This window comes from Heterocephalus glaber, unplaced genomic scaffold (genome assembly GCF_053883595.1).
Source record: "Heterocephalus glaber isolate CG9 unplaced genomic scaffold, H.glaber_assembly_v1.0 deba00001300, whole genome shotgun sequence".
Classification (NCBI taxonomy): domain Eukaryota; kingdom Metazoa; phylum Chordata; class Mammalia; order Rodentia; family Bathyergidae; genus Heterocephalus; species Heterocephalus glaber.
Genome location: NW_028258247.1, coordinates 132435 through 151433, shown reverse-complemented (window position 1 = coordinate 151433; position 18999 = coordinate 132435). Strand labels below are relative to the sequence as shown.

At 53.6% G+C, this 18999-nt stretch overlaps 2 protein-coding genes across 4 annotated transcripts in view; both read left to right on the top strand.

Annotated features, from left to right (window-relative positions):
- Rnmt (RNA guanine-7 methyltransferase) overlaps nt 1–18999 on the top strand; it is a 208898-nt gene that overhangs the window by 69811 nt on the left and 120088 nt on the right. The gene's annotated exons all lie outside the window — the stretch shown is intronic.
- On the top strand, nt 35–6788 carry Mc5r (melanocortin 5 receptor). Of its 3 annotated transcripts, XM_087211136.1 has the most exons (4): nt 35–4304; nt 5137–5590; nt 6068–6142; nt 6263–6788. In XM_087211136.1, the coding sequence occupies exons 1-4, from the start codon at nt 3743–3745 to the stop codon at nt 6474–6476; spliced, it is 1305 nt and encodes a 434-aa protein (XP_087067262.1). In that variant the 5' UTR covers nt 35–3742; the 3' UTR covers nt 6477–6788. The 3 variants fall into 3 exon arrangements, with proteins under 3 accessions (XP_087067262.1, XP_087067260.1, XP_087067261.1); XM_087211134.1 differs by having other exon boundaries at nt 5137–6142; XM_087211135.1 differs by having other exon boundaries at nt 5137–6440.

Sequence of the window (18999 nt, the reverse complement as noted above, 5' to 3'; positions counted from 1 at the left end):
TGGGCCTGTCCCACCATCTCCTGGGAGCCTGAGTGAGATCTCTGCCAGGTGGTCAGTCTCCCTGGCTCATCGTGGGTGCTGCCCTGGCTCCGCTTGGCCCTCTGCTCTGTCCCACTGTCCCTTCTCCTCAGACATGTCATCCTCGTGGCCCTAGAGCAGACCTGAGCAGTCTGGAAGCACCCTTTTTGTGGAATCTCTGAGCCTCACTGAGCTGCATTTGCACTGAGCCTGAGAACTGGCTTCCATGTCAAGCACTCATGATGCAACACTGCAAGGTGATGGCTGACGCTTGAATCCCCCGGTTCTGGTTATTGGAGATGGCAGGAACTTCAGATCTCGACTCAGGTGGCCACTCTGGATCTTAGAAGCTCCTGTGTGAGTAGCGAGAGCTACAGACACCATATGCCCTTCTGTGCACTGGGGACCTGATTTCTACGCAGCCTGGAAAGAGGCTTCTTGTTGATTCAAATAGGTGGTATCTATTTTTGACCAATGTCATTCAATGTTATTTTTATTTTTTTCAGATTGGGATTTTATAATAAAGAAGCCTAGCATCTTCCACAAATCACATTGCTGGGTTTGGGGAGAGAGTGTGTAGTGACAGGATGAACAGTGGCACTGGATCCAAGTGTTCTTAGTAAATTCAGACGTGTATCCTCATTGCAGTCACAATGGCAAACAAGAACAAAGCAAAGCTACTCAGCTTGAAATCAGCCAAGGGTGGAGAGAATGTTGTGGGGAAAGCAGAGCCCACCCCTGCCTGCAGATGCAGAGATGAACTTTCTGAAAAATGGGAGAATCTGCATCGACCAGAAGGCATGTTGGTATAGCTGAAAGCACAAAAATGAAACCCCAATGTCTTCTTGATTTGAGGGAAAGTTTTGTTTTCCTCATAAACAGTTTGTATCACTCTAGTAGTGGACCACTCACTGTATTTATATTTTTATGAAATGTCAAAACAGCAAATTCCATGTGCACGTAAGAATTTGGATATTTAATGAACTAATACAGTAGGATAATCAGTAGAATTTATGCAAGTATAAGAAACCAAATCAAACTGGCTTAAATGACGTGATGGTGGGGAGCTAATCACTCAGGTGATGGAAAGATCCAGAAAAAGCCAGGCTTGGAGCAGGGCTGGAGCTGGGGTGAACACCCAGGCAGGTCCTGGTTTTTCTGCACCTAAGGGCGTCTGCCCCTGGGTGGAAAGATGGTGGTTAGCAACAAGGATTTGGGTGTCAGCCATGCTTATTGTGGGAGGCAGAGCACAGCTTTGTAGTAGCTGCCCCCAAAGAAAGAAAATTCTCCCCTAGAAATGTCTGTGTTCATCTCCTTTGCTTGAATGGGGTCACATGCCCACCTGGAGATGAACACTGTGAAGTCCACCCTGGCCGTTGTGTGGAAGAGCTGGTCCCCGCTGGTCCCCAGGCCACACAGATGAGCATCAGTGAGCTCCACGGTGGGATGTGCGGACCGGGACCTAGAGGACAGACAGGCATTCGGTGGCTTGGGGAGGGGGGCCAGAAAGAAGATCATGCTGTAGAAGAGCAGCTTTATGAGAGGCAGATGTGCAGCTCCCGTGGAAAGAGGAGTGTGCCAAGGTGGCAGCAAGAATGGCCAGACTGCAACACTGGCGGGGTCCCTCCGTGCCAGACCCGGGTGAGCTTCCCCACGAGCACCCCAAGCTTGGGCAAAGAGGTCTGACTGTCCTCCACGGAGAGACACAAAATCCCCCAAGGGGAGGATGGTGGGTACACTTTGCTTCCTAGCGTCTACCTGCTTCTAGAAGGAAAGGACTCCCGCTATTCCTCTCTAATACTCTTAGCTCCATACCAAGTGCAAAGGACACTGGTTGACTCCTGTTCTAAGATGAGGGTGCACAGGATTTAACAAGTAATCCTCCGCACAGACTGTGACCTGCCCCCGTGGGAGATGACAGAGCACACGTCTTTCTGGTGGTCAAAACAAACAACAACAACAAACGTTAAGCACAAAAAGACAGAATAATCCGAAAAGCTGCTAAACTGCACACTTAGCTGCTCTTTCTTGCGAGGTGTGGGGCGGTTTCACTGAGCAGGCGATGTGCAGACCCGGCGTGCAGGGCCTCCCGGGATCTTGAGGTGCAGACTGTTGGAGGGCTGTGGTTCTGCTGCTGCTGCACTTTGATGTGAGGAACGGGCCAGAGCCCAGGTTCTGGGTGGACAGTGACCCAGCCCAGCGGCTCTTCTCTCCAAAGAGGTACTGCGAGGGGCTGGCTTGTAACCCTGTTCCTCCTGTGCTCTTCCAGTTCCACTTTCTCTAAACCTCCAAATTTGCAAATTTGTGCTCCTGCACTCCTGGCCGAGCCTGCTTTCTCCAGGCCCCTCCTCTGGTCTCTGTGCCCTGGGGACACTGCCAGGCCTCCCGCTGCTTCCTTCCTCTCACCCTGTACACCTCTGTCCCCCTACTAGCTACGTGTGAGCCATTGGACCCCCAGGCAGCACGACAGGCACAAGACTGCACTCCCTGGAGAAGCCTAGATTCCTCACAACTCAGAAGTCGCAATTGCTGTGGGGCTGGGTTTGCTCATGGGAGGGAAAGAAGGCATGAAGGCAGGCAGGAAGGCAGGAAGGAAAGAAGACAGGAAGGGGAGCAGAAAGGAAGGAAGGCAAAAGGCAGGAAGGAGGGCAGGCAGGAAGGAAGGAAGACAGGAAGGCAGGAAGCTGGGAGGGTGCTGAGAACAGTGAGGACTCGCTGAGTTACGGACCTGGAGCTGTAGCATGAGCTGTACGGACCTAGGCCAGATTCTCCTCCCCTGTTTTCCTGTTGCACAGAGGCACGAATGGTCTGTGCAGGGGGTCTGGGGCGGGAAGGCCTGGTCTGTCACTCAGCTCTGCCGACCTGAGGTCTGCATGGAAGAAAAGGTAGCAATGTTAGTCCCTCCTGGCTTCCCACAGGGTCAGGTAAACTGACAGACAGGAGTTTGCACCCCTTGCAGTTTTGATGCAGTCAGTCGTCTCACTTTGTGCGAAAGTTCACATCTGTATCCTGGCTCCCAGTGCCTCCTTAGACTGGGCATGGCGATGGCCCTCACTGAGGGCTGGCCCCTTGCCCACCCTTGCTGCCCAGCTGGGGGGCCCGGGCAGCTCCCTCGTCAGCCTGGGCCATGCCTGCCAGACTGCTTGCCTCCTGACAGTGGCTCACTGTAGGCCGTGCAGCTGAGGCTCCTTTGCCTGGCAGCTCTGAGCTCCCCTGTGGTTGCCCTGCCAGGGGCTGGCCTGGGTGCTCCATGTCCTGCAGGTGGCCCTCCACAGCAGCGCTGACCCTGACCCCTGGTGTCTAGCAACTCCTCCCTGGAGCCTGGCCAGCGCTAACCGAACTTTCGTGGATCTCTGGGATGATGAGGTCACTGCTGTCATTCTCAGGAAATACAACAACAAAACCACCCTGGGCTGCTGCATGGGCGCTCTGTCTTCCTGCAGAGAAGGGGTCCCTTGTGTGGGGCTCTGTGGCCCCCAGAATGCTTTACACTGCTCCATTAGGATGCTCTTTGGGGTACAGAAAGATGCTATTTGTAGTCCAGCCAGAGGGACAGCGCAGAGGTTAGTCCATGTCTTCTTAGCTCTTATGACCTGTATCCAATATTTTCCTGCAAGAAACAGATAATTCCTGTCCCACTTAAGCCATTTCAGAATAGAAAAATAATTGCAGTCTCTGCCCAGCCCATTTAACAAAGTCAGGGCAACCTAAATGCCGGAATTAGATGAAGACCAGAACCCTGCAGGCAAATCCAGACACGTTTTGGACGAATGACCCCTGGCGGCCCGGGGTCGGCGAGAAGGTGCCCAGAGCGCGCTGCCCCACCCCAGGCTGGCGGCAGGACAGGTTCCGCCTGGCTCTGCTCGGCCTCGGCCCTCGGCCCTCGGCCCAGTGCGGAGCTGGGGACAGCAGCTCCGGGGCGCCACGCCCCTCCCGGTGCCGCCGCTCCTTTCAGAAGTCTCCACCCTCGCCCTTTCTGGGGAGCCTGGGATCTTCGGAGCCCGGGCGACACAGGCGCCGCGCAGCCGCCTCCCGCGCGGTGTCCCAGCAGCGCGGCCAGGGGGGAGAGCAAAGGCGGCGGCGCTTTGCCCGGGGGGCGAGGAGGGCGCGGGCGCCACCCGGACAGTTCGAACCGGCGGCCTCCCCCAGCCGCGGACGCCGGGGAGGCGCGCGACTTCTGCCGGACGGACTGGCGTGCGGCACCCAGAGCCTCCGCGCCGAGCCTCGCAGCGGGGCTGGAGCCCGGTTCTGCGGCGTCCTGCGGGCCTGGCCAGACCTGCGCACAGGTGGGGAGCCCGAACCTCGACAGGGGGCGGGTGGAGGTGTCGGAGACCGGGATGGGGGGTGGGATAGAGTGGGGCGGGACACGGGGCGGGACGGGGCCGGGCCAGCCGCTGGGGCTGCACAGTTCTGGCCTGGGAGACCTGCAGCCCCAGAAAGCGGGCTGGGTGGCTGGAGCCACAGCTTCCACGTGCGGACCCCGCCCTCCCTGGAGTCTGGAGGACAAAAGGGTTTGGGTTTAAATCTAACAAGGACAGACGTCTTGTTCTAGTACTTAATAAATGTAAATTTCTTCTTTGCGCTGTGCTCATGTGGAATTTATGTAGCTATTAATTAAAGTTGGTGCATGGTCAGGGAAAATACTGACGGAGGGAAATAGCCCGGTTCCCCCCAACCGCATTGCCCCCCAGTGCGTGCTGTGGTTATCCTGCATTGAAGACAGTGACTCCCGCGCGAGTTGGCCTGAAGTCCGCTCTGTTCCGTCGTCTCAGTTTCCCTGGGTGGTGGCGGGTGTCAGGGCCAGGACCTATCTTTCCCGAGAATACAGGTCTGTGTTCTCCGGAAATCTGAGCTTACTGCAGCAGAGTGGCTGGGACTCTATGGGATTTTATAGGCCTAGGGGACACTTCGAGGGTGAACGTGGGGTAGGATGGCAGGCATGAAAGGTGACGCTGTCCGGGGCCCACCGAGATGGTGCTGTACATGGAGAGCGGAGCGTCCCAGGGTCGGGGAGCACGGGCCAGGCTCCTCCCTGAGGCGCGGCTGGCTTTGGCATGCTGCTGTGTTTTTAAAATATACTTTTAACGTCTTTGGGTCGTACACAAACCTGTTTTACAGTCACTTTGCTGCCGAGAAGAGGCGTTTCTTCAGCAATGAACTTCTCGTTCCCCCTGCGTTTCCTGGACCTCCACCTGAACGCCACTGAGGGCAACTTCTCGGGAGCGGAGGGTGGGAACGGGTCCTCGCCGTGTGAAGACATGGGCATCGCCGTGGAGGTGTTCCTGGCCCTGGGCCTCCTCAGCCTCTTGGAGAATGTCCTGGTGGTCGGCGCCGTCGTGAAGAACAGGAACCTGCACTCCCCCATGTACTTCTTTGTGTGCAGCTTGGCGGTGGCCGACATGCTGGTGAGCGTGTCCAACGCCTGGGAGACGGTCACCATCTACCTGATCAGCAGCAAGCAGCTGGTGATCGCGGACGCCTCCCTGCGCCACATCGACAACGTGTTTGACTCCATGATCTGCATCTCTGTGGTGGCCTCCATGTGCAGCTTGCTGGCCATCGCGGTGGACAGGTACGTCACCATCTTCTACGCCTTGCGCTACCACCACATCATGACAGCGAAGCGCGCTGGGGCCATCATCGCGGCCATCTGGAGCTTCTGCACTGGCTGCGGCACCGTTTTCATCCTCTATTATGAGTCCACCTACGTTGTCGTCTGCCTCATTTCCATGTTCTTCACCATGCTGTTCCTCATGGTGTCCCTGTACATACACATGTTCCTCCTGGCACGGGCTCATGCCAGGCGGATTGCAGCTGCACCCGGATACAGCTCTCTGCGGCGCAGAGCCAGCTTGCAGGGCGCGGTCACCCTCACCATGCTGCTGGGGGTGTTCACCGTGTGCTGGGGGCCCTTCTTCCTCCATCTCATCCTGATGCTCTCATGCCCCAAGAACATCTACTGCTCCTGCTTCATGTCTCACTTCAACATGTACCTCATCCTCATCATGTGCAACTCTGCAATCGACCCTCTGATTTATGCCTTCCGCAGCCCGGAGATGAGGAAGACCTTCAAGGAGATCATTTGCTGCCACGGCTTCAGGACAGGCTGCTGGCTCCCTCGCAGGTATTAAACACAACCTTCTTGCTGTGGCCCTCACTTCTCCCATGAAAGTCTACTAGGTCTGGCCAGGGGTCAGAAAGGTCACTAACAAGCCACACTGCACACCCCTGTGCTCGTTTCCAGATCAGACCTGTGCTTAGAGGGCCACCTGCTCCTCCGTGCCGTCATGGGCTCAGATGTGCTCTTGTCGTCACCTGCTGGGGATGAGTGGCGAGAGTTCACCGCTGTCTTTGCACCCTGCTGCTTCTCTGCACCCTCCTATCTCTGGAGTCCCTTCCATCCTCCATCTAAGAAGAGCATCCTCAGGGAACGCATGATGCCCCAAACCCAAGTCTGAGCATGCTGAGGAACAGGCTGCTACTGGAAGCACAGCTGAATGTCCACATCAAGTAGGGCTGCTTCTCCACCCCGAAGCAGGTCTGTACTCCACTTGGGAATCAGCCACGCGCTTCAGGAGGGACAGACTGTCAAATCTCTTCCATTTGAAATTTCCTGTTCACTGGTCATGGGTATCTCGAGAGCCTTCCTTTCCTGAACTTACAGTTTTATGGTTTATAATTACAACTGTCTGAGGATGAAATTTCCTTCATTATACTTCTGTCAATTATGGTTTTACACTTACTCAGACATAAAACTTTCCGCAACAAAACTTGCCTCACATGTTGTGGAATTTCTGTGTCTCCTACTTCCTGCCTTATTCCAGTTTAACTCAGGGCTCCCCGGGGAGCGTTGGGGCACGTAGTGCAGGCCCACAGCCGGACTGCGTTTGTCTTGGTGACCGTGTCACTGCGTTCTCGGTAGCATCTCAGTCTGACCCTGAACTGAGGGTCAGGGTCCCACTTTGCCCCACGAGCCTCACCTTCTCCAATCTAGATGGGGGGAGGGAACTTTGACCCTGGGGCCAGAAGCATTTCATTCTAGGGCCCACCTCTGTGCTGACCTCGCAGGAAAACTGCATGAGGAAATGGTAGAACTTCTTTGATCTTTCTGGAGGACCACAAAGGTTTTCTCTTTATATTGAAGAAATGACCCAGGTGGGACAAAAGCTAAGCGAGGAGGCAGGGGCCAGGGGTCAGGGCAGTGGCCGGGACATGAGCAGCTGCATGGTCTCCCGGCCCCAGGGTGCCCTGGCTCTTGGGCTCCCTTCTGTGTCAGCTTTCTCTCTGTTTAGACATTCACATCTAGACTGCTCCTAGTGAGGCGAGGTTTAAGTAAAGCAATGAACCACTAGAGGCATGTGGCAGTGAGCTGTTCAGGTAAAGAGGGACCCTTGTTCCGGGGCCAGGAGTTTCCTAGGTACAGCCACACACACAGCTCACAGGCAGAGCCCGGCCATGGGCACCCAGGCACCATGGTGCTGGTGTCCAGAGGAAAGCACCCAGACACCTGAGTCTTAGGGCACATCAGAAAGCTGCTGGGACCTGAGTCTGAAGGGACGGTTAGCCTTTCAGGTGCCTCACTGGACAGTAGTGGGTGTGGGCACGAGAGGGAAGAGTGGTCCCCATGCAGTCCCACGAAATTGCAGTCTGGTGCCCATGTTCTCTCAGGATTAGAGCTCAGTAACTCTGCTGTGCATTAGGCTTCTTGATGCTGCCACATCTGTGCTGAGTCAGAGGACCAGGTGGGGGCAGCAGAGTTCTTAGCCCACCAGTGGGAAAGGCTGTGCCTCCCTGGCTTCCTGGTGCGCCGCCTGCTGTCAGAGTGGCTCTCTGCTCCAGGTGCTTCTGCCTTGTGGCAAGGTTTAACCTTCATGAAGCCTTTGAGGAAGTGCTCTGGTGCCTCCGAGTCTGTGTCATCAGGCATTCAAATGTGTCCCTGCTGGCCCTGACTCGGCCAGTATCTGGCAAGGAGCCAAGTCTTGGCGCCCAGCACAGAGCCCCATGCCCAACACCTGGCCATCAGATGTGTGCATTGTTTCCACTTTCATAAGAAATTTATTTTGTGTAATACCATCTACTCAGAGAAATGGTGAATACACTAGAAGACTGCATCAATTAAAATATACACATAAAAATTTAAATAAAAAATAAAATGGAAGGACTAGATCTCCCATTTAAACTGGTCTTTCAGATGTGAGATATTCAGGGTTTGTGTTTTCTGCCAGTCTGTCAGCAGTTACTACAAAATGAGAAGGTCCACCCACCGGCAAATCCTTTTGGGTTTTTTTTTGTCTTTTGGTACCGGGGATTGAAGTTGGGTCCTTCTGCTTGCGAGGCAGGCGGTAGAAACTCTGAGCTAAATCCCTGGTCCCCCACCGGTGAATCTTGATGAAATTTACTTTCATTTTACCAAGCTACTACCAACTGAGGACAAATTCATCACCAACAGAATGAGCATTTCTCAGTTCACAGTGTTATTCTTACTACAAACAAAACTGCACACTGGCCTTTCCGTGCTGTCCAAAAGTTTACCTGGGTAAACAGCTGTTTGGGGCTCCTATGTGTAATGCATGGAGGTAGAAGCAGGCGCCACTAGAGAATCACTGCCTTCTGAGAACCGGTGGATGAACTGTTCCAAGACAGGGATTTCAGGGTGTGTGGAAATGCGTCCCCAGCTCAGGGCCCTGCCTGTGACCACGGCAGAGCAATGGATCCGGCTCTGTGCCCTAATGTGACAGCCGACACCACAGACTCTGGAAAGATGCTCTCCCACTCCTGAGTGGCATCTCAGTGGAGGGCTGGGGTGTCGATCAGACTTGGGGTGCAGGGGTAACTGGAAAATGCCCAGGAGTCTGCCTGTGGAGGCCTATGTAGAGCACCGTTGTCCAGCTCCGCCCCCAAGCCAACAAACGTGGAGGGCCAAGGGCCACGCAGGCACTCCTTTTCGGGAGAGGGAAAGCTGGGACATGCACCATGGCCGGCAGCACCACGGACTGTGCACAGCTTTCCTTGACCCCAAGACTTCTTTCCTTGTCTCCTCCTGCCTCAGCCTCCTAGAGTGCTGGGATTACAAGCAGTGCCGTTATGCCTGGCTCCTGTCTCTCACCTTAATTACTGACCACTGACTCTGCCAGGCTTCGAGGGATTGTGCCTTCACTTTCCCCAAATAAGCCACATAGCCTCTTATCAAAGTGGGCAGGAAACCCACCCCTGCCACACACCTGATGTTGGAGAGCGTTTGCGGCCACAAGAGACAGCCTGGATCCAGGACTGTGGCCACCAGGGTCCGGAGCCAGTGTGAGGCTGTGTGCAGACTGGTGTGGCGGGTGCCTCTTTCAGCACCCGAGGCTGTGGGGTGAGCGTCAGAACTGTAGGGGAGGGCTGGGCCTGGGGGTGGCTCCCCACAGGGTGTCACTGCCTGGAGAGAGGAAACATTAGAACAGGAAGGTGAAGGCAGACTGATCTGTGAGCTCATCGTGTGCGTTCTGGAGGCGTGGACTGGATTTGAACAGGTGCTGAAGAAAGGGGACACAGACAGGGAGGACAGAGCTGAGATGGGTGCTTATTAGGGCCAGACAACCAGATTCACTCAAAGGTTGGTTGGGTGACAGCAAGGGGGAGATTGCTGAAAAGCACTGGAAGTTACAACGGTGACACTGTGTGGGCCCTGAATGCCAAGGAGAACCTGTTTTCTAGGAATTAGGCAGTAACTAGAGCTTTCCTTATGCCTCTCTGTTTAAATACATGGCAGGATCTATTAAAAGCTGTGCTTCTACATTGGTTTATAGAAAATTTGCTGACATCGGTGAGATAGGCTGACAGAGTCCAGCAGGATTAGGGGCGCAGGTCAGAGGAGACAGGAAGTCCTCTCAGGGGAGATCCCTCCGTTGGAGGCTTAACAGCCACAGAGCATGCCCGTTGGCTTGCCAGTTCTCACCATTCTCTTACTTGATGTAGGCTCCTCTTCCAGGTTCAGCGGGACTAGATTCAGAACCTTGGGCCCCTACACTGAGTTCAAGCGCTTGCTGTTCCTTTCTGGTACCTTTGGATCACAGCTTCGGTGGATCTGGCCCATCCTTTCACGGAGACATCCCTTCTTTCTTTGGCATCACCATGCTCACTTGGAGGACAAATGAGCTTCAAGCTCTTCAGTCTTGGTTCTGGGGAAGTGTTGCGACTATGTGTCTTTCTCACACTCACCCTTTCATGTGGGCAGGAGCTGTGGGCTGAGCACAGCGCAGTCAGGGTGAGGGGCCCACCAAGGCCTTGACTTGTGAGCCGCCTTCCGCTGATGCTGTGATGCCCCCATCATGTCAGGCCAGGCCAGGCCAGGGCAAAGCCTTGTGACCAGAAATGGAGTGGTGATGGAAGCAGGACCAGGCCTTGCACAAACCCAAACCCCTAAGGTGGTTCCCCACTGTACTGTCATTCTGTTCTCCACTCAGTTGCTGGCCTGCTTTTCCTTTCTGCCACGGACACAAGGCCCATGGTAGCCTGTCCTCTGCCCTGTCCACCCCACTGATTCACTGCTCACCTCTGCAGATTAGTCTCTGCCTCTCCTCCTGCCCCATGTGCCATATTGTAAAGTATTATCTGTGTCTTGTGACTTTCCCCTTGGTGTCCATAGCACTGCATCTTCTGATTTCTCGGTGACAATGTTTTGATCTTTGCTGGCTCTTTCTTCTCCCTACTCCCACACTCAGGCTCACCTTGAAACTGTGGCTTTAGGGTCTTTCCTTTCATTTTTATAATTTTTCTCCCACTGATCTCATCAACTTCCATGATTTTGACTTCAAGATTTAAAAAAATTTTTTTTGTGGTACTAGGGATCAAACTCAGGACCTTTCACTTGCCAGGCAGGTGCGGTGCCACCGAGGTCCATCTTTTATTTATCAACATGTGGTGTGGCTTAGATGTAAATGTTTTTATTGACATGTGTTATAGTTTAGATGTAAACGTTCCCCGGGCCCCTGTGCTCAGAGGTGGGCTTTTGGAAGGTACTGGCTCATGGAGGTGTGCTTGTGGATGGATCCACTGAGTTCCTAGCTGAGTGTGCTGTTACAGGTGGTCCCTGGTTGGGGGTGGTTTCTGGGTGTGTGACCTGGAAGGAAGGGCGTGTTCTTTTCCCCAGCTCTTTCCCCTCTCTGTCCTTCTTGGTTGCCATGGGTTGAACAGCTTTCCACCCCCAGGCCCTGTGCCGTGCTGTTTCTGCCTCGGTGCCAACCAACCATGATCTGAGCCTTCTGAAACCATAAGCTAAAATAAAGTAATCCCCCTCTAAGCTGTGGATGTCAGGTATTTCATCCAAGCAATGAAAAAGTGATGCAATGTGCGTTTGTCATGTCTCTGTGGGGTTCATTGTGATGTTGCACACACGTGTGCGGTGTGAGTTCAAACCCAGCTTCCCTCTCTCCGTGCTACCCTCCGCTCCCTGGCTCTGGCAGTCACTGATGTGCACCCAGGTCGACTTTTTTGTTTGTTGTTTTTAGGTTTCTCATGTGAGAGAGAACATGCTGTACTTGTCTTTCTTTGTCCGCTTAATCTAATGGCCTTTACCTCCATTTATTCTGCTGTCAGTGGCAAGACTTCATTCTTCTTGACGACTGAATAATACTCCATTGTGTATATGCACTGCAGTCTCTTTATCCATTCAGCCAATGATGGGCACCAGGCTGATTCTGTCTGGGCTGTGGTGAACAGTGCTGCACTGGGTGTGCAGCTGTCTCTTTGGAGCGCCGACTTCATTTCCTTTGGATATACCTAGGAGTAAGACAGTTGGATCATACGGTAGTTCTGTTTTTAATTTTTTGAGGAACATGCTGTTCTCCATAATAACTGCGCTAATTTCTATTCCTACCAACAGAGGATTCTACTTTCTTGCCAGCATTTGTTAATTTTTTCTTTTTCTTTTTTTTTTGGTACAGGGGATCGAACTTGGGACCTTGTGCTTGTGAGGCAGGCAGTGGCAGCACTGAGCTAAATCCCCGGCTCCAGCATTTGTTAATTTTTGTTGTTTGATAATAGCCATTCTAAGGTGAGATGATATCTCCTTATAGTTTTGATTTGTATTTCCTCAGTAGCTAGGGATATTGGGCATTTTTCATATATATTTTTGATATTTGTACTTACTCTTTTAACTCGAGAGAAAATATTCCAAAACCCATGACTTCCAGGCTCAACTTTAAATTTCTGCCTGGTGTTTTAGGGAAATGCACACCAGGCATCTCAGGCTCAGCACCCAGAGCTTCCCTTCCTGCCTCCCTCGGGAACTCACCTCTCTGGTCTCTAAGCTCAGGGACTTTGGGGGCCTCTTGGGCTCTTGTCTCTCTCTGGGGATCTCTGGAGCATCATCGGCACAGCCTGTCTTACCTGCTGCTGAGATGCCTCATGCCTCAACCCCCTCTGTCACAGGTTCTCTCTCATCACCTTTAAGCTTGGTGTTACTATCTGAACCACCTCCAGTTTCGGCCCGTTGACCTGCCTCCAGGGCTGTCCCGAGAGTGCCATCCTTTCTCTGGAATCCTTCCACTGCTCCCAGAGTTTTCCCTGTTAAGTACCAAATGCTCACCTTTACCTTCAGGCATCTTCAAAATGCCACCCAACCTTTCATTCATCCTTCACAGCAATATGAGTGGACTTCTCTGGATTTGCAGCTTTTCTGCTTCTGGATCTGTAGGAGCCTTGAAGTGGATGTCAAATGCCTTTTCCTCCTCAAATCCTTGGATATCCATAGCTGTACATTCCTCCAGGGATTGCAGGAGCAGACCAGTTCCATGTCCTCTACCAGGACACAAGAATCTGTGTGTGAAGTAAATTATATCAGTTAGGGCATGGAGATTTCCACAATGACCAAAATGTTCTTTATCTGCTTTGTCCAGGAGAGTAGCCACTGGCCACATGCAGCAGTTAAGCATTAAAATGTGGCCAGTGTGACTGATGACCTTATAATAGAAAATCTGCAGAAAACAGTGACTGTCGAAGACAGAAGTGCATTTCCCTTCTGCAGAAAGCAGTCTGGAGGAGGTGTCTCAAGGCCAGTTCTCTGCCCAAGTCCCTGTCCCAGCCAAGCCGAAGGCTGGAGCAGAGGAGGGTGTCGGCTTCCATCACAAGTCCTTGTCTTTACTGGGAAGCCGTCTCCTCTGGGCTCCCTGCGGATCGTCTCTCCCTCTGGCACTCCTGCTAGTCAAATGCTGGTCCACCCAGATGGATCCTCGGGCTCTCATCTTTCTTGTCACACCTTTTGCCTCTCGGAGAGCCTTCTTGAACTTCGTCTCTTCCCTCCACCTTTTCTGTTGAATGTTAACTCGGAAGTTTTGTTTAATTCTGATGACTTTATTTGTCCTTCCATTGTCTTTTTTACCTAGCAAACGGCTTTTGGATAGACAGATCCATATCTTCTCAGTATTTTCCTTTTTTTTTTTTTTTTTTACAGGTTTTCAGACATCCTGCCCTTCTATTTGAAGCCTCTATTTTCCCCAAAGCCAATTGTTCTGTTCGCTGTGCTCCCTCCTCTTTGCAAGGCTGCTTTCCCTCAAATGCTCCATGAATCTAGCATTTCTGTTCCCACCGCAAGGGAAGGGTGTTTTCCCCCGAGGGACTCTGAGTGCCAGGCAGGGTAGGCAGCTCTCAGTAAGGGATAGCTGCGCCTATCCTCAGGCGGCCCTGGAGGCTATGTGTGGTGGGCACACCTCGCCCCCAGCTATGAGGAGGAGCTGTGTCCCGGAATCCTGCCCTCACAGCTCTGCACTCTCAGTGGTGCTCGGTGCATGGGCACCCGCAGCTCTGCACAGAACTCTGTGGGCATCCCCTCCTTATCCCCTTCTTCTGACCCGACTTCCAACCCTGCTGCCCTGTGGACACCTGCAGCTTCCTCCCCATGTGTCTCAGCTGTGGCGCCTGGAGTCTGCTTATCTGTCCCTCCCCACTCCAGCTCTGGAAATCCCCATCCTGTGGGTCTCCCACCCTGTTCTCTGCACCTTTGGGATTCATTCCCTTGTACGCTTTTCATCTCTTCTTGCTGTGGGCTTTCAGGGAGATGAGAGAGACTTGTGAGGGACACTTTGAGTGGTTTTGGAAGGCAGGTCGGGCTCCTGGCTCTGTCTTCCAGCGCAGAAGAAGGCAGAAGGGTGCCTGGAGCCCTTGGTGCCAAGTGCAGGAGGAGACTGGCCCGTGGTGGGCCTCGCTCGTCTCCCCTCCGTCGGCTCCCACCTGGAGGAGCTGAGCAGTCAGGCAAGTCAAACAGGAGCAGCCCAGGGCAGAGAAGCCGAGGGCGGGCCTCTCGGTTCCCCACCACCTGCCCAGCACAACTGGCCTTCCAGAGTGAGGGCCAAGGTCTTGGCCAGCAGGTGGCAGTGATTATCTCAGGCTTTTGTCCCCCTCTGGCAGGACAGTGAGCTCCAGTGGCCTGGGTGAGAACTCTGGGACCTTGCTGTTCCGTGTGTTTTGAAAGGATTAGCTCCTTGAGTCCCTCACCTACTTTAACAATAGCTAGATATTACTACCTGCAATTTGCTCACAGGGACTGTGTGTAGTGAGATTAAGGGACTTGTCCCAAGTTGTATTCCCAACAGGCAGCGCGGTGTTAGGTAACTGACTCCCACTGTGGGCTTTGTGAAGTTGCCGCTTTAAGTCCTTTGCTGTCTCTGCATTCTGTGGCTTCCTGCTGCTTTCCACATGGGCACTGCTGGATTCTTCACCTCTCCATCAGGACCCTGGCTACATCCCTGCTCCCTGCGTGTGTGTGTGGTGCACGTGCACGTGTGTGTGCGCGTGTGAGCAGAAGGGGCTGGGAGGTGGCGATAGCTGAGGCCCAGGTAGCAGTGACTGGTAGGAAAGCTGCTGGAGGCCGCTGTGAAGGCCTGCCGTACAGCCGCGTGACCGGGAGATGCCCAGGCACGGGCAGTTGAGGGTGACCTCGGGCCATTTGAGTCACTGTGGACGGGCCAGCCTGCCTCAGCAGCTGCTCCTCAGCTGCAGGGCTTGCTCCAGCCCTTCTAGGGGTGGTGATGATAGGACACTTCCAGTGACCCATGGGAATGGAGGGTGGGAGGGACATGCAGGACAGGAGGGGGCATGGGTGGTGGCAGAGGCTGCAGCTGGGGGCGCTGTGGCTCAGCAGGCCTCATAGTTGCAATCCCTCCTCTTGGGATGGGCTGCACCTCCTCTGGACTTTGGGCTGTCCTTATGTCCTGCCAGCCTGAGGGTTCTCCTTGGGTGCCCTCCTGCAGGCAGGGCCCTGTCTTCAGTCCCACATTCACTCAGTTCCGTGGCCGAAAAAAGAGCGCTGAGGGCAAGACCTCAGGGAGAAGGAGCAGCCTCTCCTGCACGATGGGGCCCTTGCTTATATTGACTTGGATGAGAGCAGGATGGTGACCCAGGGCCAGTGCCTGGGTCACCACCGCTGCAAGTCCCAGCAGGCCTGGAGATGGTGAGTGGAGGGCGGGACAGAGGGATTCAGAAGCATCTGCCTCTCACCTAACAAGCACACATTCGTGCCCCTGAGCATCTGTCCTGCCTGTGCTCATTCTCAGGGTCAGGGCCTCTGTGAGCATGCGGAGCTGGGGCAGGGCATGTGGCTGTCTGCCCGCGCCCTCCTGGCCTCAGTGCCACATGCTCAGCTGCCCTCAAACTGAGTGTGGGGCTGCTCTGTCTCAGGGCAGGGTTGGAGGCATCCAGGGCTCAGGCCAGGGGAGGGCAGTAGCCACAGCTCTCGGCAGGGCAGAGGGGCAGAGGCAGGGGGTCACGCGGCCCCACCCACATGTCCCCACTGGTGCTGTGCTCAGTCTGTGGCCTCCCGTAGTGCTCCTGTCTCAGCAGCTGTTCACTCCCAGCCACACATCAGGCAACTCCAGGAACTTCCCATGCCAGCTCCAGCAGGTCACAGTGCTCCTTGAAGCTGGACTGCTGGCTTCTGCACGCTCCTGTCTTGCCCCTACTCCCTTGTGCTGTTCCCTGGTTGTGGGGACTGCTCTGGCTCCTTAGTGGACCTGGACCATGTCCTGACTTCATCTCCTCTCCCTGGCCATGGCCTTGTTCTGGAGGTCTTGTGTTCCCTTCACCTCCCTCCAATGCTGCTGACACAGTTGCTCTAGGCAGCAGGGTCAGGCCCTGAGTCAGGTGCCCTTCCCCCCAGCCCCTCAGTCTGAGCTGCATCACTAGGCGTGGGCACTGCTGCGTTGACTTCTTGGGGCAGCAGGCTCTGAGCTGGACATGGAGGGACAGTGCTGGGTGGTGGGGATGCAGTTGTGAACTTGCCATGGACTTCTTCAGTAGCACCTTCATTTTCTAGCTGTGGTTTGCAGTAGCCTGCACAGAACACATCCTGTTGATGAATGAACAGATTTTCCCAGTCAAATTGACTTGGATTCACTTCTGAGGCTTGAATGCAGAGGACGGTTCCATCCTGATGGTCTGGTTTACAGATTGCAGGAGAAGCCAAGACACACATCTTTCACCAGCTCGTGGTCTAGCACGCCCCCCAACAAACCCCTCAGCCACACGGTGCCTAACCAACCCCTGGGACACACCTTTGGAGGAGGGCTGCAGTCCTCACCACGGTCCAGGGTGGGTGTCCTGGCACGCTCCCGCCCAGAACCCTTCCCCTCAGGTCCCGGGGCATCACCAGCTTTCCATCAATGAAACAGCAAGATAATGAACTTGTACAGAGAAGAGGTTTATCTTGGCTCACAGCTGTGGAAGCTGAGCTCATGACTGACCAGCCTAGTTGCTTTTCCACCCGTGGTGAGGTGCATGCCAGGGTGGCAGAAACTAGAAAGAAGAGGAGACTGTGGCCTCCGGTCTCTGTGACCTAGGTCCCCAGTGACCTCTGACAGCTGTCAGAGATGGACACACACTCAGGGACAGATGGACACACAGAGGCCCACAGACATACACAGATGCCTTTAGACACACACGAGACAGAAAGAGGAGACACACAAGTACACACACTCCCTCCCGCAGTGAGTAGCACTTAGTGAAATTCACGAAGGACGTGGGGCTGAGGTGCCTTGGAAAGGCCTTGAGGGTCCAGGTGAGGGAGCATGGACCTGGTCTGGGCCCGGCCCCTGGTGCACATATTCCTTGCTTCTCGCCTCTCCTTTCCCCAGGTATCTCTGTTTGTTCTGTTCCTATAATGACCGGAATCTTTGCTGTTTTCTCTGGACTATTTGCTCTAACAATACAGTTAGTTTCAGTTCAACTCAACTCATCTTCTTTGCAGTGTTTTTTTTTTTTTTTTTTTTTTTTGTACCAGGGATCGAACTTGGGTCCTTGTGCTTTCAAGGCAGGTGGTAGAACCACTGAGCTAAATCCCCGGCCCCTTTGTAGTTATTTTTGATGCCTATTCAATGGCATGGTTCCAAGTTTAACACTAAACAGAACCACATTTCCTCATTTTTAATAATTGGAAGTACAGGTTAGCACTACATGGAATCCATGTCTTAATGTACAAGTTATGCAGCAGACCCTCGGTAGGTGCCAGTGGCAATGTATAACACCAGCTACAGTAGTACCTAAAAACCTTTAGCTGGTCGTGGTGACACACACCTATAATCCCAGCTACTGAGGAGGCTGAGGCAGGAGGATCACAAGTTTGAAGCCAGTTTGGGCAATTTAGTGTGACTTTATCTCAAAATAAAAATAAAGAAGTATTAGGGATGTTGTTCAGCACTCCCTGCTTCCAATCCTCAGTGTTGTGAAAAACAAAACAAACAACACAAAGCTAAAGTAGACTGAAGGAAACTAAAGCCAGAGCCCTTGTGGAGTAGGCGGCTGGTCAGCCTTGAGCGGCTCGAGCCTTCCTCCCGTCAGGCTGGGTCTGTCCCACCCACAGAGGGCAGCTGTGCTCCTGTTCTCAAGGGAGGGTGCCGTGGGAAGAAGGGCCACCCTGCTGCCTGTGACACAGCTGTCAGATCAGGAACCGACCAGAGCTGGGTATTGTGTATGCACGTCCCACGCTTCGAACACAGAGCTCTGCTAACACCCTCCTGAGATGGGAGGGCCAGACCGAGCGTGAAACCCACGGATGATTCATCACGGATCCGTTGGAGGCGGAGTGCAGCAGACTGCAGAGCAGGAGCCCGAGCAAGAGAGGCCTTGTCTGCCCAGCACGTCTCAGGGGAGGAGGCGGTCAGCATCGTTTCACGTCGCTCTGTGCACACCCAGACACTGCACTTGTGGTTGGAAATACAGTGAAGATGCAAATTTAAAAGGGTATGACAGTAAAAGACACATTGCCATTCATCCCCCTCCAGACCCTTTCCCTGGGTTCAAGCACATGCATCCCCTTGTTCTTGCCGTTCTCTGAAGCAGCTGTGGAGTTCTCTTTCCAAATGTCCTTAGCTGCACTGTCCTGGCTGCCTCACTGTCCTGAACTGGTTCGAAACGTTTCCCTTTTGTGATCATTTTGACTTCGGGGAAGAGCCAGAAGTCGCACAGTACCGGATTGGGTAAATAAAGTGTATGAGGGCGCACTGCCGTGTTTTCGTGTGCATGCCTTTCTGCTGGATGGCACTTGGCATTTTAGCACACCTTCAAGAGGACTCCAGAACTGCTTCAGGAAGTGGCAAGAACAATGGGATAGTGTGTTTGGAGTGAGGGGGAGTACTTGGAGCAGGATTCATGGCAGTATGTCTTTTACTGTATACCTTGGTTTATTTAAACATCCTGTATGTTTTGATCACCCCTTGTGTAATTACTCTTCCCTCCAGCCATGTTCTGTAAAGGAAGGCTTAGTAGGATGCATCCCATGTAGCAGGCACTCTTCCAGCCCGTTTTATAGAAATGCATTGGGATGTTCTTACGACACATGTCCTAGTACTGTCCCCACCTTAGAGATGACAGTGTGGAGACAGGGAGAAGCTAAGTGACTTGTCTAACCACTTAACTGCTACTGGAAGGCCTGGGACTTGGATCTAGGCAGTCTAGCTACAGGACTTATGACCTTAGTTGCCACATATATGTCATCTCTGTCGGTCAAAATGA